Below are 26,987 nucleotides of genomic sequence, written 5' to 3'. Positions count from 1 at the left end.
ATACCCAGAGAAAACCATAATTCCAAAAGACACATGCATCCCAATGTTCATTGCAGCACTATTTACAATAGCCAGGTCATGGAAACAATCTAAATGCCCATCGACAGACAAACGGATAAAGATGTGGTGCATATATACAATGGAATATTACCCAGCCATAAAAAGGAACGAAATTGGGTCATTTGTAGACGTGGATGGACCCAGAGACTGTTATACAGAGTGAAGTAAGTCAGAAACAGAAAAACAAATACCATATATTAACGCATATATGTGGAATCTAGAAAAACGGTACAGATGAACCGGTTTGCAAGGCAGAAATAGAGACACAGATGTAAGGAACAAATGTATGGACACCAAGGAGGGAAAGTGGGGGGAGGGATGGGGGTGATGGGATGAACTGGGAGATTGGGATTGACATGTATACACTAATATGCATAAAACAGATAATAAAAACCTGAAGAAAAAAAAAAACTCTGTTATGGTTGTGCTTTTATACTTTATAGGCAGTGATAAATCACACCCAAGGTGGGTTTTCAATTAAAAGATAAAAATGTGACTTTGATCATTTTAGATGGCTTTTGCAAATTTCAACTTGATATTCTATGGCCTTGCAGGGATAAAGGACACCTACATTGGTCAGTTCCAGCCAAGGCAGAACTTTCTGGTTCTACTGATCAATGATGTAGGATGCTTCTTTCGGTGACAGGGTAGGAAAAATTGACTTATCCATGATGATCCTATTAAGTGTGGTCCGTGTGAAATAGAGAAGAATCACTATCTGAATAAGACATCAAGATGCTCACAAATTCTAAGTCAGCAACCCCATATGGGGGCGGGAGGCAGGAAGAAGGATCTTTAAAAGGCAGTCTCAGATTGCAATTGGCTGACACTAGCATCTGAGCCTCCTGGGTGTTTGTTCTTATACAGTATTCCTCAGATGTACTCAAGAATGTAAACCACAGCTCTATACAGTTTAGCAATGAATTTGCATTTTTCTTAAATTCTGCAAGTAAAGAACTACTGTGGATATAATCAATTTCAATACTGAGCAACTGTCAGGAAATGTACTGTTTGTGTTTGCTGACTGCCTTTTGCTTCAAGCAAACACAAACAGGACTTGTAAACTTTTTTCATCTCCCAGTATTTTGATCATTCTTGGTATGAAGCGTGTTGTCCTGTTTCTCCTCAGTTTCATTTTCTTCTCTAGCTAAACAATCCCAGGGGGTATTCTCTACTGCTAATCACTTCCATGGTTTTATTCTGTTTTCTCTTTCTCTCACAAGTCATTGGGCTCGGATCTAAGAATATTCTAAGGATAATCCACCAGTAAATAAAATAGTTCTGATGTGTCATTATTACTTTTAAAAAAAGCTAGAATTACATTCATATATTAATCTAAAGCTATTTATGCTAGAAAAATAAAAACCATAAATAAGTTTATATTACAGAAATGGGTAAACTTCAATTTAGAGACAAGAACTAAATTAGGAAAGTTTTCAACACGTTTCCTCTAGAACATAATACTATTACAGACTTTCTAGGACAAACCATCTCTTACTGATGTTAACAGGAAACAATAACCACATTTTTTTCTAAAGGTCAGCAAGGTTTTCATTATAAGCTGTTTCATAATATTTGTGTATATGGTTTTTAACCTTGTGCATGTTACCTTAATTTCGTCTTTTTTTTTTTTTAAAGAGGCAGCCAAGAATGAAGGAGAATAAGCTCATATCTAGATCAATTTCTTTTATTTCCAACACTTGGGACTATTTAATTTTAAAGTGAGAGCAAGGAAAAGTTCACGTCTGCCGAGTGTTCGTTACATACAAAGTATTACTTTAAAGGTACTACTTGATATGTGCTCATTCAAAAAGCTGCATGGAGTGTGCTCTACCCAGAACACACGATGCCTGTTTAAGAGCAACTCCAGCATGTAGGAAAATCTTCTAGGTTGAATAACATAGTCTACAGAAACTAGCACGGAATACCTGGACACATCATCACCGCTCACTAACAAAATGTTCTGGGACAAACAGTGACACAATTCGGTATCTGATGACCCACACCCCATGCCTTTTCTACATCACTGTCTGTCTTGGACTAAGGTTAAGGAATATGTTTGCCTCACTTGTTCAGCGCCTAGTAAAGATGGGAGGGACGACAGGAAGGAAAGAGCCCAGCAATCGGAAATCTTAGGTTCAAATTCTGACTCCAACTCAAGTTTTAATGAAGAAATCACTTAAACTTCTTTGACCCTAAGCCTCGCCTAGTGCCACGGGGACTGCTGGTCCTCCCAGCACCAACACCATGGGGGAGGGAGGAGGTAATGGGTGTGAGAGCACCAGCAGAATGGTCTCTGTCAGACACTCGATAAATGTTTAATGACTCTCAGAGTTACCTGAGCTCCATCCTAGAGGAGAATCAGCAGACTCCAGAGCAAACAAAGCAAGGCAAGCAACAGGAGCAGGCCCTCCCAGAAATGACAGCTGCCATCAACACAGACTGCAGCTCGGAGACTCTCAAACTGCTTTAACGCTGCGCTACAGACACAGACTGTATTCCTTACCCCACCACACACACACACGCACACACACACGCGCGCACACACACACACATCACTACTTCTTTCTAACCTTCAGACTCCACAATGACTCACGCCTTGAAATTCCCAGGTTAAACACAAGTGGAAAAGGAGCTACTGGCCCTCTTCTAGGACCGTCCGCCCGTGAATCAAGCTCTCCTCGTGCACCACTCCAAGCACTGGATGGGCCGTTGGATACTCAACCCGACAGACTATGAGGTGGGCACTCTACCTACCCCATTCTACCAAGGAGGGCGCGAGCGCTGAGACCACAGGGCTAACTGGTAGCAGAGCTGGGGTCTGGCTGCAGAGCTACTCACGCAGCTGCTCTGTATCCCAGAGAGAAATGATAATCAAAGTCCCATAGTTCCAAACATATGCTGGAATTTTAAACCTGACACAATCCCCACCTACTCCTATCACAATAATACTAAAGACTAAGGAAAACCTTCCAGTCATCGTGTGGGCCTAACAATCTTTTAATCATCAAAACACATCCCCCCATGACAGAGATTATACCCGTTTTACAAACACTAAGACTCAAAGAACACTTGCAAAAGAAGACAAAACCAGAATTTGCTGACATGAAAACCAAAACTTTTCAGCTTCCTCTTATCCAAAGAAAAACTGAAAATAAAACTGCATTCCAATCATGTCTTGAACTGAGAATTCTGACAATAACTTGGCAGTTATGTCAAAACTTTAAATATATATACCCTATGACCTACCAACCCTACTTCCAGGCTCTTTCTTACAGAAATACTACTACGAATAAACAAAGACAAGGATGTTTACCGCATCAGCGGTTGTAAGAGCAAAACCAAAAACAAGGTGAATATCCATCCAGTTAGCTACACTGTGACACAAATACATGATAGAAAACCACTGTAGCCAGTTAAAAGAATGAGGTAGCTCTAGACACACTGACAAGATACCCTGGCTATACTAGTAAGCAAAAAAAGCAAGTGACAGAATATGTGTGATATGATCCTATTTTTATTTAAAAATAAACTGTGTGGATATATATGTTGTAGAGATACAGGAGAAGGCCTGAAAAACTCTGTAACTTCCTTGCGAAGAAAAAACTTAGGGGCTAAGAGGGCTCGTCTCTCATGTTTTACTTCATAGAAGTCTGGATTTGTTTGAAGTTAACAATTACTTTTGACATAACAGTATACAATTTTGAAATAAAACGGATTTGAGAGGCTAATTTTCTAGATGGAATACGGTAGTTTAGAAATGCCCTTAAAACCTAAATTTCTTTCTCCCATTTACAAGACTGGGAGGACACAGGAAGGGGAGCACTGCCACAAAATCCTCTTCTAAAAGCTCACTTGGGATGCTAACCTAAGTCTCATTTCAGAGGTTTGTAAGGTTAGCAATGCCTCTTTTCAGACTACATCAGAAATGACATCAATGTCAAGATGAAGGCAAAATTAACAATCTTAAAAAGGAAACATGTAAAATACTTAGACAAAACAAATGACTAAAACTGCAGAGTTCTACTACACTTTATTCAAAAATTGGCCCTACCTCCTAATTGAGAGACCTGAAAGTCTAGCGTCCAAATATAAATACCCACCATGTGTTCAAAAATAATCTTCAAACTTGAACCGTAATCTTTGGAAGTTACACACACCACAATCCACCTTTGCACAGGTAATTTTATTCTCTCCTGTGGGTGTCAAGTGCTCACAGATTGTAATTTGAAACATTCAGAAAGCACATACCTGAATATTGTCACATTTCTTTACATCACGATTCAATAACTATTAAACAATTATGTTTACTAAATACAGTGAACAAAATGGTATAACTGTTTACACCATTCCCTTGTACACAAGGCTTCTGTCACAACAGCAACAAATGGAATTAATGCATACCACAATACCGATGAAGTAAGACCTTCTTTTTAAATAAACTATTCTGTTTATAAATAAACTCTGATTTTTTTTTTTAGTACACATTTACAGACCTGATCAATAAAAAGAAACAAGACATATAGTTTCCTTTTAAAAACAAAATGTTGACAAATGGACCACTACGAGAGAACGCGAATAGGAAAGGGGGTGAGAAGCAAGCAAGGGGTAAGAGAGAGTTAAAAGTACAGCCATACTACAACCTACATCTGTTAGCAAACACCGACACCGACATGAGGGCAGGGCTATCTGGGGGGCTCATTTTACTTGAATTCCAGCAAGTTGCAATCGATCTTGTAGTACACATAGGGGTAATATTCCTGTTGACTCAGGTTTAAGCCTGGAATATCCATAGGAGCCTATTGAAAAATCAGATGATTATTCAACTAAGTACTTAAAGAAATTAAACAAGAAAAAAAGTATTACCATTCATAGGCATACCTTGGAGATATTGCAGGTTCTGTTCCAGACCACCACAGTAAAGCGAGCGGTTTCCCAGTGCATATAAATGTTATGTTTACACTATACTACAGTCTATTAAGTGTGCAACAGCATTATGTCTTGAAAAACAATGTACATACACCTTAATTCAAAAATACTTTATTGCTAAAAAATGCAAACCATCATCTGACAATGCAGGGTTGCCACAAACCTTCAATCTGTAAATTGAAAAGTGCATTATCTGTAAATTTCAATAAAGTGAAGCACAGCAAAACAAGGTATACCTGTACCTTCCTAATGAACATCTACTCTGGGCTAAGTTTATACATTTTTGCTAATTTAATCTGAGTTTGGCATTGCTAACTCCATTTTGCAAATGAGAAAACAATCTCTGAAAGGCTGACTTGAGACCTCCCTGGTGGTCCAGTGGTAAAGAATCCACCTTACAATGCAGAGGATGCGAGTTCGATCCTCGAACTAAGGATCCCACATGCCACGGAGCAACTAAGCCCGTGTGTCACAACTACTGAGCTCACAGGCCCTGGAGCCTTCGCGCCACAACTAGAGAAGAGAAAATCCGCGTGCCACAACGAAAGATCCTGCATGCCTCAAGGAAGATCTCACATGCCACAACTAAGACCTGATGCAGCCAAAAATAAAATTTTAAAAATAAATAAATAATAAATAAATCTTTAAAAATAAATAAATAAATAAAGGCTGACTTGCCCTAGGAAACAGATTGAGTAGTAAAGCCAGATTGAAGCACTCTCTGCCCTCAAAGCCTGTGTGTGTTTAAGCATCACCCCACCATCCTTTCTTATGCATACTGTATAAAATTACTTCTTTAATCTCAGGCTTGGTGTACTGAGTTTAGGAGACACATGGCTTATAAAACGCTGGATAAAAATAAACCAAGTGTGATTTTTACAGATACCACTTATTACATATGCATGTTGTAAGAATTTACTGGTAGGAAATTATGTATCGAACAGTTAGACTTCACATATTATCAACTCTACAAAATGCAGAGTCATTTCCTGCATTTTCTTCTATCAAGAAACCCTGATTTTTTTCATGGGTTCTAACTAATGCACATGTGAAATATTGCCGTCCTAAACTAAAGAGAAAAAAATCAGCAAGATATTGGAAATCAAAAACATAAAAGCCTATTACAATTTTAAACAACAGCAACAACGAAAAGCACACATACTATTTGTATCTTTCTGTTTAAAAAGAACACATAAACACATACCATTTTAGAGAAATGATAGTTCCCTTTAAAATGCTCATCTATTGACTCCACTACTTCTACCAAATAAAGTTACAATGACTACTTATTTTCTTGCTCTCTGCAATTTATAACTTTTGTAAATAACTAGTATCACTGGTTGTGTGTGTATTTCTGCAGCTATAAACATCGGATCTGTGAGAGGCCCACGTACAGCCAAAAAAAAAAACCCAAAACACAAAAAACATCGGATCTACAGCAAGATAACAACTGGCTTTTAGAAATACCAAGAAGCAACTAGTAAAATGGGGTAAACAAGGTAAATTATTTGCTAAGCTATCAGGTAAATTAATTACTAACAAATTGAGAATCTTAAAGCAACTTTCAAAAGGTTAAATAACCTCTTATCTTCTTCCAATAATTTTTTCTGAAATTCATCCAGTTCCTCTTCTACCAGGTTGTCTAATAAATACTTACATCAATAATAGCTGCTGCACTGCTATCTAGATGTTTATACAATTCATATAATACTTCTCTTAGTTTCTTCATTGTTTTCTTATTGGGCTGAAGGAGCATTGCTTGGAAGTTCACTGGCAAGCCATACCTTATAAATAAGCAGAAATACAGGATGTAACACAAGCAAACATATGCAGAGATTTTCTTTTTAAAGCAAATACTCTCATACTCTTCTTTAATCACAGTTAATGGGGAAAGAGTACCTCACTTTAATGACCATGTTTACAAGTTCAACTAATATACACAGAAACTCAAACCTTCTCTGGTCCTCAATGTCCATTAGAAATCTTTCTTTAGGATGAGAGCCAACTGTCTACTAGGAATTACTTTTAATTACTCTTCAATTTTTAAGGTAATCTATGAATACCCTCAGCAGACAGTGGTAATATGTAAACTTAGTACAGTGTCTCTAGGTATCTGCAGGGAATTGGCTCCAGGACCCCTATGGATACCAAAATCCACGGATGCTCAGGTCCCTTAAATAAAATGGTGTAGTGTTTGCATATAACCTACACATATTCTCCAGTATACTTTAAAATCATCTCTAGATTACTTATAATACAATGTAAATGCTATGTAATTAGTTGTAAGTAAAATGCAAATGCTATGTAAATCGTTGCTAGTGCTCAGTAAATTCAAGTTTTGCCTTTTGGAACTTTCTGGAGTTTCTTTTTCGAATATTTTCAACCCACGGTTGGTTGAATCCATGGATTCGGAACCCAAGAACACGGAGGGCTTTCATGATAATAAACAACATGAGATTACTACCCATATCTACTATGAAAATTCAAAGAAATTTACAAATAGTGAGCATGACTGCAGATAAACATTTTGATATATTTCTAATATGAGCAACATGTACAGAGGATCACAAGATGATTGAGATTTTAAGTACCTCAAGATAAAAAAATATTTTAGGTTAACTGAAATGAGGACTTCAAATAAGGCATCGTTAGGTATACTGCGTACCAAACTACATATAAAATATGTGAATGATCTTCTTTTAAACAAACACTGGCTAATATTTCATAATTTACATTTAACTTAAGTACATAATAAGAAAAGAATCAGAGAGCACAGCAGCGTGATCTCTTTCTTTAAACCCGGTATTAAGGGACAAGACCAACATGCACGTAATAAGCAGTATGACACTGACAATCTCTCCCTCACGACTGGCCCTTTGGTTTCTCCAAATCAATTTCCTATTAGTAGACTGTGTGTTTTAATAAAGAGGTCCAATGTAAAGGGATCTATAAATTCTTTAGTTCCAAGTTTCTCAATTAACTTCCTTTACCTCAAAACAGACTCAACAAAAACCCTCAACGCTTTTACATGAATCCACGCAATAAACGCCTCACTGAAATTCACTTTCAGCCACCGTACAAGTGGTCCCTAGAGAAAGAGAGAAAAAAAAAAAATCACCAAAAATTTGTCCTGAAAATGGCAGTTAGAAATTAGATAAATCAAGTATTTTTAAAGGAGCAACTATCCAGTAAGAATCTTTAGGAGCATTAAATCACATTATAATTCACTTTAAAAATGTTTCATTATTCTCATTATCTTGGATACTTTACCTTAAATTAGATGAAAAGATTAAGCCACTACTCTGTAACCTCAGTAGATACAAAAATCCATTGAATCTATTCACTACACAGAAAAAGGTATATATATATATATATATATAATTATTATTATTATTTTCTTTCTGTTTTTTGGCCACACCACGTGGCTTGTAGGATCTTAGTTCCCTGACCAGGGATCGAACCCACGCCCCTTGCAGTGGAAGTGCAGAGTCCTAACCACTGGAGCACCAGGGAAATCCCAAAAAGGCCTATGTTTTAATGAAAGTCATTTGAAGTGACACAGAATATAGAAGTTTCCTTCTACAGGTTTGAAAATATAAAAATCTAAATTTACTATCCAATACTCTTAAACATTTTATACATTTAAAATAGAATTCAATTACACACAACTTCTCAGGAATAACGAAAAATAGCTATGTAGTAAGTCATTTAATATCCCTAGGTGTTAGTTTTCTCATCTGTAAAATCAGGGGGTTGATCTAGATCCCTAAAATCTGTTCATCATGTTCTAAATTTTTAATGGTTCTATTATGTAGTATATATTCTTTCTGAATTTAGTTATTCAGTACTTCTAAATAAAAACACTTCTTTAAAGAAACAAATGACAAATAACTTATTACCACCTCTCCATACTTAAAAGACACACATGATCAGTTCAGCTAATAGTTATTTAGATAACATTATTAGGCTCATTTGGATGTAACAATCAATTTACAAAAAAAGGATAATACAACAAGGTGAAAGTCTTTGGTTAAAATATCTGTTCTTTAAAAGTGATCTGGAACTCCCCAACAAGTTGGTTTTATTTGACATTACTTGGTTAGGGTTAGTTTTCTCCCAACTGAGATGCAATAGTTCATAAAGTACTTGGAAATAACTTTAAATGGAATGTGCTTTTATTTCCTCTTGCATTACAAGAGAAATACATTTTCACTCATCATGTTTCCCCTTCCATACAATCTTTAGTCTTCACAATAATCCTGCACTTGAGATGGCAAGAAAGTCAACACCATCTTTCACTCACAATTCCATCCCTGTTCTCCACTGTGCCTAGAACATACTAACTCACCAATGGTTTAAATACAAATTCCTCCAATAAAAGACTGCACGCAGCATTAAAAAAATCTGCCTCAAAAAATGAAATTTCTTACTGAAGAGAGAGAACTACTACTTAACTAAAATAACCCCTCACTATATGGGTATTAATTAAAACACTGCATTTAAAATTAATTTCTGATATGGACTTAAGGGGGGTTAATTTTAAGATAATATATTTTAAGATAAGGATTCACAGATCTCAGGTTGCTTAGAGAAAACTTATTTTGATTATTTAGTAGGAAAAAAAGCTAGAATCAAATGTCTCAAAAGCAAAATCAGAAAAGTTTTGTTTTCTTTTAAATTAAAGAAAAGCAGTCCCACTTTTTCTTCTGCTTAACACTGATAGTATTACTAAGTATTAAAAACGCATACAAATTGCTTTTTCTTGTCGGTAGAAAGCCTGTTCATTTCTTCTTTGTCTGCTTTCATCTCCTCTTCATTATACTGGAAGTCACGAACGATGAATCTAAATTGGGGGGGGAAAAAAACCAAAATTGTCCACACCATGTATAGGTGATCTAACAAATTAAAAAATAAAAAATAATAATCTTACTTGTTTTCCCTGGCTTTGTGTCTGAAGTCATCAACTGCCTTCCTAAACAAGGTGACATTACACAGGTAACTGTCTTGGTCCTCTGAGAGAACACTAGAGAGAGAAAGACCAAGTCCACTTAAAGCTTTGTATTTATTGCTCACGTTCATATTGAGGGCAGAATTCAGAAACAGGGGCAGGAAGAGGAGGAACAGACAGTAGGGTACAGCAGCCCTTCCCAAACCACTTCAGTGCTTTTCATCTGTACTGCCTCCACACTGAAGACACTCAGTGTTTATGATGTTTTTATTTACGGTGCCTTAACAGCCCCCTAGTGCATTCCTTCCTAACCAACAAAATTAAACATTAAATCAAGTAAAGCATCCAAACTCAAGAATCATGCTTTTCCATCTCTATCAGCACTAGGCCAGCTGAGGAAAAATCATCCAGCACCTGGCTGGTTTCCAGAATCTCCTTACTTCCTTGCTAAGCACCCTCTTCTCTTCTGGTGACTGAAATCTCTCTTCCTCTCTCCAGCCCAGCCCTGACCCATGAGTCCGGGCCCACCCCTTTTAACTTGTGCCCTCTTAAAACTATTATCCTGCGTTCTTCTTCCCAGTGCCCATCAGATCTAAAGCAAGGTAGCTACAAAGTGGACAGAACTCGATAACAAACCTTTAATGACCCTCAGGTTTGCCACAACTGACAGTTATGTGCAAACTGATTGGGATCTAAACAAAGCCAAGGGACTTCTCTGGTGGCCCAGTGGTTAAGAATCCACCTGCCAATGCAGGAGACATGGGTTCGATCCCTGGTCTGGGAAGATCCCACATGCCATGGAGCAACTAAGCCCATGCGCCACAACTACTGAGCCTGCGTTCTAGAGCCCGTGCTCCGCAACAAGAGAAGCCCACGCACCGCAACGAAGAGTAGCCCCCGTTCGCCGCAACTAGAGAAGCCACACACAGCAACGAAGACCCAACGCAGCCAAAAATAAATAAATAAATTTGTTAAGAAAACAAAACAAAGCCAAATCCAACTTGACAGGCTATCTCAGATCCTAACAATATTCCACCACTATCATATTCACCTTTTAAACTTATCTTAACCTTAACTGATCTTTTTAACTTTAGTACTTTGCTGTTTTGAAGGTCCATGCAAACAAAGGGGTGGGGACCAGAGATGTGGACAACGTCAAACAGCAGGTTCCGTGACAGTGAAAAAGATGGAAAGAAGGCTCAGGTTCAAGAGTTGGGTTACAGTTTAAGATGCCAGCCGTAAAGCCTTTCTAGAGATTGAGGGTGAGGCCAAGGGAACAGCTACAGAAATCAAGTGGAGATGACAGTCTGTGAGCTGCAGGCTGGGTCTCCAAACTCACTCTCTTCGTTTAGTTCTACTGCTGTGTAGAAACAGTAACACTAGCTCCTCACACACAAAACCAGGCCGAGAGGAAACGAAAGGTCAATGCTTTTCGGCTGCCTCACGGCATTTTCAGTCTCCCATGGGCGTGGCAGTGCTTCTGGAGCCTACTAGCTCTTCCTGCTGCTTCTGACTTCTTACCTCTCTCCTAAGACTCGGTCCTGCCATCTGCTCTGCTCCCCAATCAACCTACCCACTTCATTGCCAAGGCATCTTTCCTGCTTTTCTTTGTAAAAGTTATCTTTGCAACCCCTGCTCCAAAACACAAAAGAAACGTTTCTTTGAACAATGGCTAGTGTTTTTTTCTAGGCCTTCCTCGCTAGGATCCTCTGGTTCATCTGGAACTCTAGCTCCCTGAACAAAAGCTTCTGTGAAGCACCAATCAGTTTGTGGTGCTGTTTTTCCAACAACAGAGAAAAGGCCGAAGTCAACCAGTGACGTAACCCAACCGGATTATCTTAACAAGCAAAAGTAGACAGACAAAAAGCTAAGTGGTAATTCTGAAAGTACAAGTGAGAAGCACCTCTTTCTGAACAGTTTTTCCAACAGAAAGAAGCAGAACTCAGCCTCTCAGCTTCTTTGGCCTTTAACTCTGACTTGGCATTTATACACATCCCTGCACTTAACCACCCAATGATGGCAATATTTCACATGGTCCAATCTTTCAAGATTTATGTAGAATATTTTGCAAATAGCTAGATTTTGTGTGTTTTTTAGGTGAAATTATTTCTTTCAGGTTTAAAGATGTTTTTTTCAATCCATTCTTCTTCCTCAAAAGTCCACTTTCATCTTCACTGCTTCCAAGAGTAACCACTCAGGTATTGTGCCAAAAAGCAACAAGTGACAGTATTACTACTTGTAATTCACTTTAAAATAAAGCACTTAGAACAATGACCAGCACATAGTAATCACTCAAAAATGTTAGTTATTATGATAAGGGAAAAATCCAACATCAAGTCATAGAGATCTTTCCTAAACAGAAGTACAAAATTCCAGACTAACCCACTAAAACCTGTCTGCCCCATGTGAACTAAGCATCCTCTTCAGGTGCTGGCTGAGCTACTGCATTGTTCTCAATGACTAAATTTAAATAACTTTTCAAATCAATGATTCCAAAAGTCTTTAGACTGATAAATAGGTGAACAGATGTTTTCACTGGGTGAGGAAGGGCTGGGGACTCTCAGGTGGTCAGTGAGCACACAGGGGTCATTCAGAAGACAGGTATTGCCTATACTGAACTGTTGGCATCTGAAATTTTTTTCCTTTTAACTACCGAAGTGATTTTTCAAAAGATGTAAGTCTGAAGTAATATTTCTAAAGTCCTTCTTTCCAAATAAACCTGGGCCTACACACCACTCCCCTGGACTAGGCTCACACACCACAGGGTGGGAGGACATTCTGTGTGCACTGGGTCCTTACTCTCCTCCTCTCCCTGCCCCCAAACATAAAGACAACCTCTGTGACTTTTACGGTCTCCAGAGCACAAAGGTCTAAGAAGGTGTCATCTGTCAGGATAAATAGCTTCTGAGGAAAACCAGCATTAAGACACAACCTCAATCTTCAGTTTACCACGTGAAGGGCCAGTGTGAATGGAAAGTATTCCCCCCAAATGGGAAAAAAATTCACAATGAGCACAGGTTTGTGGTTTCATTCTCAAAAAATCAACATTTGTGAAACTACAATAATCATATTACCTTCTACCTTATTATCTTATCAAGCCTTAAAAGAGCCTCATAATGTGTACAGGGAAGGTGTGATGCTCATTTTACAAAGAAAATGAGGCCCAGAGAAGTTAAAAGACTTACCGCAGGTCACATAGCAAGTTGGTAGCAGAACCAGCAATAGAACTCAGATCCCTGGGTCCAGGACTCTTTCCATTATACTAAGCTACCTCCCATATGACACAATGAAACTGGAAAAGAAAATATTTCATGGGCCTGGCCTTACTAACACCACTTCTTTACTACCTCCTAGACCCTTCTTTCACCATGCTGACGGTATATATATATATACACACTGAGGGATATATATGTATATACAAAACAATTCTTTGGGGGTGCATATACACTGTACTTAATATTTTCTTGAAGAATATCTTGTGTAGAATGGCAGAATGCAGGAAAAAATGACATGCTATGTAGTGTCAAGAGTGTAGGACTTGGAGTTAAAAGACCTGAGTTTTAGTCCTAACTTTGCCACTGCACACTTATACAGCCATATACACTTTAGGCAATGACTTGACTCTTCTGCATTTGTATTTCTTCATCTATGAGAAAAAGTATAACTGCCAAAACTACTTCATGGAATTGCTGTACATATCAAATTAGACAGTGAATATTAATCCATAAGTTTAAAATTGCTTAATAAAAGTTTTTTTTTTTTTTAAAGGAAAGTACAGACTCAGTAGAATCTATGCGTACTGGAAAGTGATGGTAAATATTTGCAGATCAACAGAGTACCCTAGTAGCCATCTTGGTACACTTCCTTTGCAAGATAAATGAGGAAATATAGACACACAGTAGGTATACAATAAATATTGAAGGAAGAATTTTGAGAGGGTAGCACAGCAGAAAAAGTACCACACCAGAGATCTGGGTTCTAGTTACAGCTCTGTCACTAATGAGATGTGTGACTCTGGGCAAACCACGTCACCTCTGTGGCCTCAAACTTCTACATCTATAAACATGAGTGGGTTGATCAGACTATACAAAGGCCCTTCCAGGTCTACAGTAGCTAGAGTTAATATAACTCACTCATTTTTAAGGTGAAAATGATGGCTCCAAAACTGTAAAATTTACCACAAAGGAAAGATAAAGATATCTCCTATTCCAACATCCAAACTACCAAAGGAATTCTACGAAAGAAACAGGCTTTACAAAGACTACTACTTACTTGCTAGACCTTGGAACTACCATTTCAGCTAATGTTTCGTACTGCTTAATCCAGTCATTGTGGTTTAACCTGCAGAAAAGATACAATTAAGTTACTGGAAGAGAAAAACAAGTCCTACCTTCCTGCCGAGCCCAGAAAGAGAAAAAATTATGAGACAAATAGGAAATCCAACTATAATAGGTATACCTCAAATCTATTTAACAACAACAACGACAAAATCAAGTTTTGTACAAAGAATGAATTTCAAATACACTGAGTGGTAAAGCAGGAAATACAGCTCACCATCTCTTACATCCAGTAACTACTGCAAAAGAGGCACATTCTAGAACTAAGTTTGGAAAGGAAGCAAAGCAAAATACAGAATCTAAATTACTTTCAAACTTTAGGGTTGATATACATTATTACCTCACCAAAAAAAGAAAAAAACGAAAGAAAGAGAGAGAGAAGCCATGCTGAAATCACTAACATTTCTATTCAGTGACTATTATGAACAGCTGGGTAAAACCACATTTACCAAAAGCACAGAGTACCAGGAAGTGCTGAGTAAACAAAGTGACAGTAAACCAAGCTGCCACAGATCACTGTGCAACAACCTTTCTAGACACCACTGGCTTTTGTGGGTGTGGCGAGAGATGATTATATATGCAGTACAAAATAAAGAATTGTAGTATCTATAGCCAGGATAGTGAATAATCCATTATACAAGGTATCCTAGGTCCTATCCGAGGTTTCAAGTACAGTGCACAGAAAACTATGAAAACTTCTGGTCTTAAACACAAATTTTAAATAAAGGTTGCATGAGACAAATCTTTTATCTGGGCAAAGGTTATTTTCCTGTATAAGTATAAAAACACAAAGACAGAGAAATTTTTTAGAAATACTGTTCTAGTATTCTGCAGTAAGAGGTAAAAGGCAGAAGTCAGGTAATACTGTAGCCACTGAAATTCAATGGAGGTCCTTTCCCACCCCTTTCCAGTAGGCATCATTTTCTAATATTCCCAGTTTCCTAACCAGACAAAAATGGAGAGCACAGCAAAGAAAGATTTTATGAATAATGCTCTGAAGAGTCCCCAAATCTCCCATCCCAGTTTGGATCCCCTGAAGATTCCCTGATAGTGAGATTTTAGTGTAAGTCAGAAGTGAAACCATTAACAGTGTCTCTTTCCCTCTCTCCCTCTCCCTCTCCCCCTCCCTCTCTCTCTCTCTCTCTCTCTCTCTCTCTCTCTCTCTCTCACACACACACACACACACACACACACACACACACACAGACACACACAGACAGTTCTAATCTTCCAAAGGTTTCATTTTACCAAGATTACCAAATATTAATTAAAACAGAAGGCCTAATCTAAAGGAGATTTCAAAGGATAGTCTAACCCAGCAAACTACACCCATAACCTGTACACCTGTTTTTGTAAATAAATTTCTACTGACACACAGCCATGTTCATTCATGTACATACTGTGTGTGACCGCTTTCAGCTACAACCACAAAGTTGAAGTGGCAGAACTGAGTAGTTGTATCAGAGACCATATGCCTTGCAAAGGGTAAAATACTTACTATCTGGCCCTTTGCAGAAAAAATATGCCAAGCTTTTATCTAATCCATCCTTTGCTTCTCAAGAGGGCTTAATTCATCCTAACCAATCATCAAATATTTTTCAGAAAAAGAAATAGCTCCCTGTTTTGAAAACTCTAAGAACAATATTTCTTTTAAGTCCAATAATTTAGCATTATTTAATTTTTTAATGGGCCAACTGTACTAAGCAAATTTTGATCTGGAATATCAATTTATAATTGACAGCTCTATTACCAGGTTATGAACTAAATTCTACTGTATGTGCCATACGAGTACATGTTGGTTGACAGAGCAAATGACAAGGTGATACTCCCTTTACACTTGGGTTTATGGAAAACTTCAAATTACAATATCAGACACTAATATTTTTCTTGTATTTTAACAGGTAAAAACCTTCTGTAATAAAAAGACATACTTGGGAACCACGACCAGTAATGTGACGAGATACTCTGAGTCAAGAACAAAGTCATCCTTCTTCACAATTTCTGCTAGACTTCTAGTTAGCAAACTTCCTCTGAGAAATAAGAAAAAAATCATTAGGCTGATAATTATGTGCTTCCAGAACACAAGTAAAGAAACAGCAGGCTAATTATAGTCACATATACTATATATACATCTCAAGAGAGGGATTAGCCTGAGTTAACATTTTATTTTATAAGAAGTCAAAATTTAGCTAAATATTTCCCACATCCAAACCCGAAGAAATGCAAACATTTTATCAGAACTTGCCTCTAGTGTCTCCCTTTGTGTTTGCTTTAATTATTATAACTCAGCTCTTCTCTTGATTACATATATAGTATCTTAACTGAGAAAGTGTTATTCATTAGGTATCAATTAAAGTCTACCTCATCATAATTATGAAATCATATCATCTAAGCACAACCTTTGATTTTCCTCCCTCTTCCTGGGTATCAATTTTGGTTAGTTAACCCAATAATCAACTCTTTTAACACAGTCTTCATTTGGTCTCCTAGTACATTTCACAGTGAAAATGACTTGCCCTGTTTGCACCACTGACAGTATCCAACCAACTTTCTCTCTGGGATATGAATGCATAACTGGAAGAGTTAAGTGCTTAAAGCTACACTTGTAGTAGTCATACTACAGTGATATTAACCAAAACAAAAGTGGTCTATTTTAAGAAAACCTAATATGTAAAAAATCAAAACTTGGAAAACAGAAAAATTAAAGAAGGAGTATTACATTACAAAAGGATTCTTCTATAGAATTCTTTTAAGCAGCAGATAATTGCTATGTAATTAAACTATCATTTGATTTAAAACAATTAACTTTAGATAATTTTCAGTGAAAAACCAGATGGATAAAGGGATAAACCAGGACCCAACTCACAAGTATTATGTATGAAACGAGTATAATAAATCAGCCTCACATCTGTTTTGACTAGCCTGAATTAGTGAGCTTTTCTCCATGAAGTGAAAAAAACACCATTTTGATTATAGAAACAGCACAAAGTGGAACTTACTAACCCCTAACAATAGTTCATTCAGTGTATGCTAGAGTACGTCCCCAATTCTTTTTTTTTTTTTTTTGGCTGTGCCATGAGGCACACGGAATCTTAGTTCCCCGCCCAGGATTGAACCTGCACCCCCTGCAGTGGAAGCACAGATTCTTAACTACTGGACCTCCAGGGAAGTCCCTCCCAATTTTTAATTATTTACATATACTTGATATGCTTACGCATTCTTTCGTTCCAAATTCTGAAGATTCCCTTTCAGGTTGTTATATGCGGATGCTCGAGATTTCAGGTCATTGTCAATCTGAGTCACTCCCTTTAAAGAGAAAAAGAGAAAAAGGGAAAATTTTCCTAAACCTGCCTCTGCTAATACAATCAAAGTAGCTGTGCTTAAACTTTAAAAAACAAAACACCACTAGTTCCTGATGTAAAAATATTCTATTATTTTAAAAGCATGCCTTTAAAGGTCATTAAAAAACAAACCTACTTCATTTTTAATAACTATGGTAATTTTCATATAATCTTTTCTATTAAGGATAATGTTTTAATCTACATGTATTTTAATTATTGTTACTATATTACTTCTTAAACCACGTAAATGGAATCTATGCCACTGGTTACAGAGATAACTAATTAAAAGACTTTAAAATACAAGTTTCAAGGATTAATTTCCAAAGGAACTAAATCACATAGAGTTTTGCTGTTCATAACACCACAACTCTTCCACAAAATATTTTTGCAATAAAATTAAAATTATGTTTGAATTTATTTATACATGTTACACAAGCTGATTTTTCAAAAAGATGAGTAAAACTACTAACAACTTAGGGAGAAAACACAAAGCAGTAGATTTAACGTTTGAGGAACTAATTTCAACTCAGCTCTACCATCACCAGCTGTGTGGCACTGGGGTAAACTATTTCACCTCTCTGAGCCTCTTTCCTCGACTATAATAGTATCAGGAAGACGACGACTAAATCCTTGATAAGGATCAAAAGAAAACAAGGCTCATAGTAAGAGCACCACTTTATATTATCTGACTACTCATTTTCATTAAATTATATGATGACTTGAGTTAAAATCCTTGATATGCTATTCATTTACATTTAACCATAGAGCACAACGTACAAATAAAGCCAGTGGGAGCCAAGGAAGTCTGTCCAGATGATTTAAACCATACTTTTCATCCTAGCCAGGTCATAGAAATGTTGTCACACAATTAATAGGTCCTTGTCTACTGCCTCATTATAGTTTCAGGTAAGACTTTTACATTTTTCTCTCAAGCTCAAGGACTTTGAAACATAAAAGGAGCTCTTAATTCAGTGAATTCATGGATGGGCTTTAACACCTGTGGGCTCCCTGAAACTGTACATAAAATCATGTGGTACAAGAATACGGGCAATTTTTCTGGGTAGAGAATCAATACCGAACATCAGAAGGGAAGGTGTCAGAGAACCCATAAAGTTTAATCTGAATCAGTACTGTACATAAACATACTTAAGTTACCATTATCATACATCTGAATGATTCATAAATCTCTAATCTATTCCAACTTCCTGTTCTATGTGATCTCAATTATGCTTCAAATTTATATAAATAACTATAAAATTTTAAAGTTACTTTTCTTATTCAAACATTGTTGATGCAACATTTAACTTAACTACCTAAATAAACTACACAATTTGGATAATGTACACATGAAAGTGTTATCCTTTTTTGACACCTTTTTTTTTAGTAAAACTGTAGTAAGTCACATATAATTAAGCTGCCCTGTCAAAACCTAAATTAGAGTATTTAATAGCTAAATACTTATAAAATAAATAAAGCCACTATAAATCAATGTGTCCTACCTGTATCATTTTTTATCTTACCTTGGCAATTATTTCAGAAATATTTTTCAGGGACTGCTTGATTGGATATTTAGCCATGTCCCATTGAAACCTTGTTATATAAGTAACCAAGTCAACTGAAATAAGGGAAGAAATTAATTACTGAGGAGAAGCAATAGAATTTTTTATAGTTTGCTACACAGTAATAGGTTTTAGTGCTGAAACTGGCATTAAGAAAATCAGTAAAGATGTCATCATTTGTGAAGAGTCCTGGTTAAGTAAATGTGGAACTGTATTAACATGGATTAATCAAAATTTTTACCTTGTAATCTGATTGGATCTCTTCTCCTTACTCAAAATTTAATATATATTAAAATGTTCCTTTCTAATCTGATGATTTAATAAATGGAATATGTACATACCCATGATATGCCTCATATGTAGAAGAAAGAGACACAAAAAGATTAAGAATTTACTTCAGGGGATTCCCTGGTGGCACAGTGGTTAAGAATCCACCTGCCAATGCAGGGGACACGGGTTCGAGCCCTGGTCCAGGAAGATCCCACATGCCGTGGAGCCTGTGCTCTAGAGCCTGCATGCCACAACTACTGAGCCCACGCGCCGCAACTACTGAGCCCGTGCGCCTAGAGCCCGCGCTCTGCAACCAAAGAATCCACAGCAATGAGAAGCCCACGCACCGCAATGAAGAGTTGCCCCCGCTTGCCGCAACTAGAGAAAGCCCACGCGCAGCAACAAAGACCCAACACAGCCAAAAATAAATAAAATAAAATAATTTAAAAAATAATACATTAAAAAAAAACCCTACTTCAAACTGTCTCCTCAATAAGTAGAATCTGACAAAAGTATGTTCTTTCTTTGCAACTTACCCAAACAAACTGAAAATGAACTTGTCTGTTAAAACTCTGTGATGACTGTTTCTAGGAGTCTATATTTCAGTAATCTTCAAAACATGGACCTTTGCACTTTCAAATGACAAGAATAAGAAATGCAGAGCTTCCCTGGTGGCACAGCGGTTGAGAGTCCGCCTGACGATGCACGGGACGCGGGTTCGTGCCCCGGTCCGGGAAGATCCCACATGCCGCGGAGCGGCTGGGCCCGTGAGCCATGGTCGCTGAGCCTGCACGTCCAGAGCCTGTGCTCCACAACGGGAGAGACCACAACAGTGAGAGGCCGGCGTACCGCAAAAAAAAAAAAAAAAAAGAAATGCGGAGCCAAAGAGACACTCAACCACTAATTCCCTGGAAGTGTGGTAGTCAAGATGACTTTACTCCTCAAGTCTGATGGGACCAAGGTCAGGGAAACCAAATGTCAATTATGGTTAACTGGCAAAAGTAATTCATACCAAAATATCTTCTCTCCTCAACTTCTCCCTACATAATACCAGCGAGTCAACAACATAGATGGTATCTCCAAAAGCAGTTTTGGATGCAATGCCCCCTAGACTGTCATCCCCCATTCGGCCTCGCAGACTGACCGCCCTAGTTCATCAGGTACCTAGAGACCAGTGAAGGCAACTAAGTTGTTAACACACCTAACTTTCATCCTGCCCCCAGCCGCACGTTAACAGACACAGTAAGCAGCTCAGGATCGCTATTATTAGCAAAGAGTAAAAATAAACTACTAAAAATTTTTTTTTTTACTGATTAAGTACTTCTGAGCATCTATTATTTGCAAGGAGAAGAAATGAGATTAGAGAGACACTGGATTTAAAATACAGTGACTGCTGAGAGTTTAGCCAAATCCCCATACTGCTGCCTCAGCATCCATTTCTGTGTGGCCAAGTGGCCTACAGGGGCCTAGAAGTTATACTAGATAACAGCCTGCAATCACAAGTAGATGTAAGCTCCTGATATGATTTCTCTGATATGACCCTACGATAAGCGCTCTCTGCTGCTGCCCAGGGCCTCCCCTGCTAGTGTACCCTTTAGATAAGACCCCCTCGAAGTTAACCGAAACCCTCCTTTTTGGTTTGAATCGACCAACCTGGACTTGGCTTGGGAACCTCAAAGCACTCCACCCACGGACCCTAATAAAGGCATGTGCCCCAGGTCCCGCCGCTCTCCCTCTGCCAGCACCCCGTCTTGACCTCCCTGCCTTGCCCCCCTCCTCCAGGACCTGTGAGTAATAAACTTCTCTATTTCTCTTTCCCTTGTGGTTTTTTGTTGAACCATGGCTCACCAACCCATGACACCCCAGGGCTTTACTTAACAAACGTTAATTTAACCAAGTCACATCAGTGACCTTTATTTATCACAGTAGGCAATATAGGACAGAAAGAAAGGAAAGGGTTGTTTCTTATTATAATGACATATCACTAAAGATCAGCCTAATTAAAAATGAAGCAAGTGCTAAAGTGATATTTCAGGAGAAAACAACAAATCCAAGTATAAATGACAACAATGCGGTTGAAACCATCTTTATAAAGCCATTATTACATAAAGCAAACTCTACGTAAATACTAGTTTCTAGCTATGGAGAGGTCAGTGGTAGACTATTTCTATGGGTACTAAAGAAATGTCACATTCAAATCTGAAGGGAGGAGGCATTACTCTGCAATAAAATTAATAATTTTTATTGTAAGGATTTGGCAGTTGGATGCTATTAAATACAAAAAGCCAGAGAAAACAAGTATTCAACTGGAACAATGCTGAGAGACATAACTTGGAAACACAGTTGTTAATGGGAGTTGACAAATAGATTCTGGAAAGAACTAAGGTAAATCTTTATAATATTGCTTTTGGAAGATCCATATCATAAACTATATTATATATTATGTAGGATTGTCTTATGAGAGGTTGTGTTTCAGAGGAAAGAATGTAACTGGCAATATCACCAAATTCAGTAGTAATCATTCTATTTTAATGGCTTTCTATTGTATTTAATATCCTTACCTATAAACCTTTTTTAAGTCGTTCACTTTATAGAAATAAATTGCAAATCATGAAACATTAGCTTACCTCCATTGGCCAACAAATTCTCCTGAACTTTATCTTTACTATCCTCCAATACGTCAGCCATATACTGAGCCACTTTCTTAACCACCCTTGGGAGAAAAAAAAAAAAAAATCAACAATCACTTTCAGGAAAACAACCTAAATTCCATACTATACAATGAACACATTACATAAAGACACGAATTTGACTCTATTTGTTCCAATTACACTATCTGTATAATATAGAACAAATGGGTCCTAACTTCTAAAATAATGTTTTAAGGACAAAAAGCACGGAGATCTTATTACATATGTCAAACTCAACTGAGTAACTGTAGTTTTAAGGAGACCACATGCAATATGTTTACCAAGTCCAGAAAGAAAGTAGTGGAAAGCTAACAAGAATAAGCTGAAAAACTGGGCAACAGATCTCACTGCACTGCAAAAACAAAGGGGGAAGCAGGAGCTTTCATTCACCAGTTATGTCCTTCCCCTTAGGACAAAAGGGATCCCACAGGCAATAGAATACAAGCAATGGTAACAATGAAGAATGCGGTCCTACACTACTTATTCATTAACTATTTATTGAGCATCTACTATTTGAGAAAAACAATCTAAAGGGGAAACCATGGTGCCAAAACTACTGAGGCATCTGCATATCACCTTCTCAATCCCTTCACTTTATAAATAAAGACACCCCCAGGTATGAAGAGAGTAAGTGACTTAGCCCCAAAAGTCACAAAACCAGTTCCCAGCAGAGCTGTGACTAAAAACGTGGTGTCTTGACTCTGGAGTCTGTTGTTCTTTCCCCCATTCCTTGTCTGCCTCTGGGCCGTGGGTGGGATACAAAAGTATACGCCAAAAATCTAGCTTCCCATTGCTTAAAATCAAAATGGAAAGATACCAAAAAAGACGGATGACTAAATACAAAGCCATCTGTGGTGAGCGCCAGCTGAGATGACCAGGCTACAGACAGAAACGCATAAAGGAAAAAGACTTCACTTCCAGCTACTGTAATCAAAAAAGCATAACGGATCAGGCGCAGGGCAATGAAGGACAGGAATGGTTTTGAAAGGCTGATTAGGTGGGAAGAATGTATATTCTTGCCACAGGGCATCATAGGAGTCAAGATCCAGAGAGATAAGAAAAGCAACGAATGATGAGGGGTCCAGACTGCCGGGAGTGTCGTGCTCAGGAGAAAGGAGGTTGTGCTAGGACGGCCAGCTGGGGCCAGACTGCAGGTAGATTGCCTCTGATGTCAGCCTTTAGGAAGAGGTGTAATATGGTCAAAACAGGACTTCGGACAATTACTCCAATGACTTTGTGCTCAACAACAGGGAGTGTAAACTGGAAGACAAATTAAGAAACTCCTGCAACATGAACCAATAAAGGCCAGAAAGAAGCAACAGAAGGACAAAATGTGAATGACAATCCTATGCGGAATGACCTCAAACCTAAGAAAGTGGAACAAATTCAGAAAAAAATGATGTAAGCCGTAAGTCTTCAACATGTTTAACTTGGGATTTGTCCATACACTTGGCTGTGTCTCCAAAATTCACCCATTCCTTCACAGAAGACAAACCATTATTCCTATATAAGTTGACGAGCATCTTGTAAACAGAACCATCTGCTATGAACATTCCAAAATGTGCATGTTCACAACACTGTAAATCAACTATACTTCAATTTTTTTAAAAAAATGTGCATGTTTACCACAGAAATGGTTCAGAGTGTAGAACTGCCTGGTGTCAAATTTATCAACTTAACATCGCATAACTCAGACCTTGACAATCTCCCTATGCATCTCTACGGAAGTATCCATGACACATGGTCACCTTAAAAAAAAAAAACAAAAAACAAACTGCTCTAATGATCAGATTACTGAAAAAGTATGAACTATAATTTACTCCACCACAATGTTCAGTGTTTAAAAACTGGAACACTCAGTCATTAAGCTAGCATCTGTCAATTCTACCTAAGTCTAACAATCATATGATTTTTAAATTCCTCTTATCTTTCAGGAAGACTGATACAAAGACTAGATTGCGTAACAGTGCAGAAAAGAATAGCTGACAAACTGCATAGGCAACTTGCAATGCTTCTGACCAAATGAACTGCATTTGCCCTAAATACTTACTTCCCTAAAAAATGTGCACAAACCTTAAACTATACTCAGGACATCCCACTGATGATTTAAAGAAAGATCTAGAGAGCTACTGAGGTGATTTATAAGGATCCAAGTAAGTGTTAATAATTATATTCTCAGGAACCTCCCTTCTCACTGTCCTCTTCGTTGTCATGACCTAACATTGCAATGAGGCTGGTGGGACTGCAGAAAGGACAATCACCTCAGGGGGGGGCAACCACGAAAAGTTTACTTAATTAAAAACCTATAATCAAGAAACCAAGAGACAAAAAACTGACTGATGGTAAGAACTGAGACTATCATCAAAAATTATTTTCACATTTGCTCTACTGAATGCATGGAATTATTAACCCTAAAAACAGTTTGTTACTTTTGCTTTCATACTCTCTTTTCCATTTTTATTGCCTAGTGCCTGCCCTTAGCTGACGTTTTCAGTATCTCTTGCATAATCTACTGTAAAACTAGCCCCCAACTGGCCTTTTGCCTCATGAGTACATCTTTAGGTCTATTTATTTACTTACCACATGTTGTTATGTCAAAAGATCTCTCTGCAACACCTCAGCCTCTACTACCAGAGTACTGCATTATGGTGGTTCTATCAATTCAGAAAAGCATAACAGCATAAACAAGAAAACCCTTCTGCACAGATTTTGAGATTAAGTTCCCCTCTACTCAGGTCTGTTCCCTTAAAGCTTTAATCAGAGGTACATTTCTAACATTCTCCAAAATTCTGGTTTTTTACAAATTATACCTATTTACCTAAGCCCTAAGTATTTAGAAAGCTCTGTACGTCAAGAGTCAAAGGGATTGTAGACTGAGTCTGTCAATTAATCAAAATTCAGAAAGTTATTATGGATCCCATACCCATCTTCAGCTAAAATGCACAGTAACTGAATTTCAAGTGACTAAACCTGTAGCCTAGAAAAATCTTTTAATGTAACTGAATTTTGAAGACAAAATCATCACCAAATAAATCTTCAAATAAATGGCATAACAGCCCATGTTCATGAATCAAAGACTTAATATGTCAGGATGGCAATACTGCCCCAATTATCTACAGATTCTACATAATCCCCCTCAAAATTCCAGCTGACTTCTAGCAGAGATTTGACATGGTATTCCTAAAATTCAAATGGAAATGAAAGGAAGCAAACAGCCAAAATAATCTTGAAAAAGACAAAGTTAAGTTGGAGAGCTCACACTTCCTAATTTCAAAACTTACTACAAAGCTGCAGTAAAGAGGGCAATGTGGTACTGGCATAAGGACAGGAATATGGAATACAAATGAGAGTCCAGAAATAAACCCTTACATTTATGTTCCATGGATTTTTGCAAGGGTGTCAGGACAGTTCAACGGAGAGAGAATAGTCTTTTCAACAAATGGACAACTAGATATCCACATGCAAAAGAATGAAGATGGACTTCTCCCTACCACCATATACAAAATTCACTCAAAATGGATCAAAGACCTAAATGTAAAAACTAAAACTATAAAACTCTTAGAGAAAATACAGACATAAAACTGTGTGACCTTGGATTAGGCAATGTTTTCTTCCATACAACATCAAAAACACAAGCAACAACAAAAAAGAGATAAATTGGACATTAAAATTAAATGTTTTGTGCTTCAAAGGACACTATGTAGAAAGTGAAGACGACCGACAGAATGGGAGAGAATATTTGCAAGTCATATCTGATAAGAGTTGTATCTAGAATATATAAAGAACTCTTACAAGTCAATAATCAAATGACCAATATGCCAATTAAAAAACAGGCAAAGGATCCAAACAGACATTTCCCCAAAGAAGAAACACAAATGGCTAACAAACACATGAAAAGATGTTAAACACATTATTAGCCATCAGGGAAATGCAAATCAAAAACACAATGAAATTCTCTTTAATATCCACTAGGATGGCTATAATCAAAAAGATGGATAGTAACAAGTATTGTCGACAATATAGAGAAATGAGAACCTTCGTACACTGCTGGTGAGACCGTAAAATGGTACAACCACTTTGGAAAACAGTCTGGCAGTTCTTCAAAATGTTAAAAGTACAGTCACACTGACCCACCAATTCCACTCCTAGGTACATACCCAAGAGAAATGAAAACACATGAGCTCACAAACACTTGTACACAAATATTCATGGTAGCATTATTCATATGAGCCAAAAAATGGAAACAACCTTAATATCCATCAACTGATGAATGGATTAACAAAATGCAGTATATCCTTACAATGTAATATTATTTGGTAATAAAAAGAAATTAAATGTTGATACATGCTACAACACGGATGAACCTTGAAAACATTACACTAAGGAAAAGAAGCCAGTCACAAGAGACCACATATTGTATGATTCCATTTATATGAAATGTCCACAAAAAGCAAACATGTAGTGTCAGAAAGTAGGTTAGTGGGCAGTGGGGGTTAGGGAGTAACTACTAATGGAAACAGGATGTTTATGGTAGTGGCAGGGGGATGAAAATGTACTAAAATTGATTGTGGTGATGGCTGCACAACTCTGTGAATATATGAAAAATCACTGAATTGTACACTTGAAGTAGGTGAACTGCCTAGCATGTAAATTATATCTCAATAAAAATATTAAAAGGAGTCACCATTTTCACACGTCAAACAGCTGTATTTTATTGCACGTTAATTATATCTTCATAAAGTTGATTTACAAAGGAAAAAAGTCATTGTTTTCTAAAACCATTCCAATAAGCAGAATACACATGTGATAATAAACCCAATGCCCCCGTAGCCTAATAGCGACTCTCATTTTGC

At 37.5% G+C, this 26,987-nt stretch overlaps 1 protein-coding gene across 5 annotated transcripts in view; it reads right to left on the bottom strand.

Moving 5' to 3' along the window:
• Nucleotides 1-460: 460 nt before the first annotated feature.
• ATP6V1C1 (ATPase H+ transporting V1 subunit C1) overlaps nucleotides 461-26,987 on the bottom strand; it is a 42,077-nt gene continuing 15,550 nt past the window's right edge. For all 5 annotated transcript variants that reach the window (XM_060287030.1, XM_030863062.2, XM_030863061.2 and 2 more), the window contains 10 exons: nucleotides 22,072-22,157; nucleotides 19,136-19,230; nucleotides 17,489-17,580; nucleotides 16,206-16,304; nucleotides 14,210-14,278; nucleotides 9,920-10,012; nucleotides 9,739-9,832; nucleotides 7,980-8,077; nucleotides 6,647-6,773; nucleotides 461-4,859 (listed from right to left, as the gene is read on the bottom strand). In XM_060287030.1, the coding sequence (XP_060143013.1) occupies nucleotides 4,764-4,859; nucleotides 6,647-6,773; nucleotides 7,980-8,077; nucleotides 9,739-9,832; nucleotides 9,920-10,012; nucleotides 14,210-14,278; nucleotides 16,206-16,304; nucleotides 17,489-17,580; nucleotides 19,136-19,230; nucleotides 22,072-22,157 (949 nt within the window). In that variant the 3' untranslated portion in view covers nucleotides 461-4,763. The remainder of the gene's footprint in view (nucleotides 4,860-6,646; nucleotides 6,774-7,979; nucleotides 8,078-9,738; nucleotides 9,833-9,919; nucleotides 10,013-14,209; nucleotides 14,279-16,205; nucleotides 16,305-17,488; nucleotides 17,581-19,135; nucleotides 19,231-22,071; nucleotides 22,158-26,987) is intronic.

The sequence above is a fragment of the Globicephala melas genome, chromosome 17 (assembly GCF_963455315.2).
Source record: "Globicephala melas chromosome 17, mGloMel1.2, whole genome shotgun sequence".
NCBI lineage: Eukaryota > Metazoa > Chordata > Mammalia > Artiodactyla > Delphinidae > Globicephala > Globicephala melas.
The sequence above is the reverse complement of the archived record's forward strand: the minus strand, read 5'-3'. Positions and strand labels throughout refer to the sequence as shown.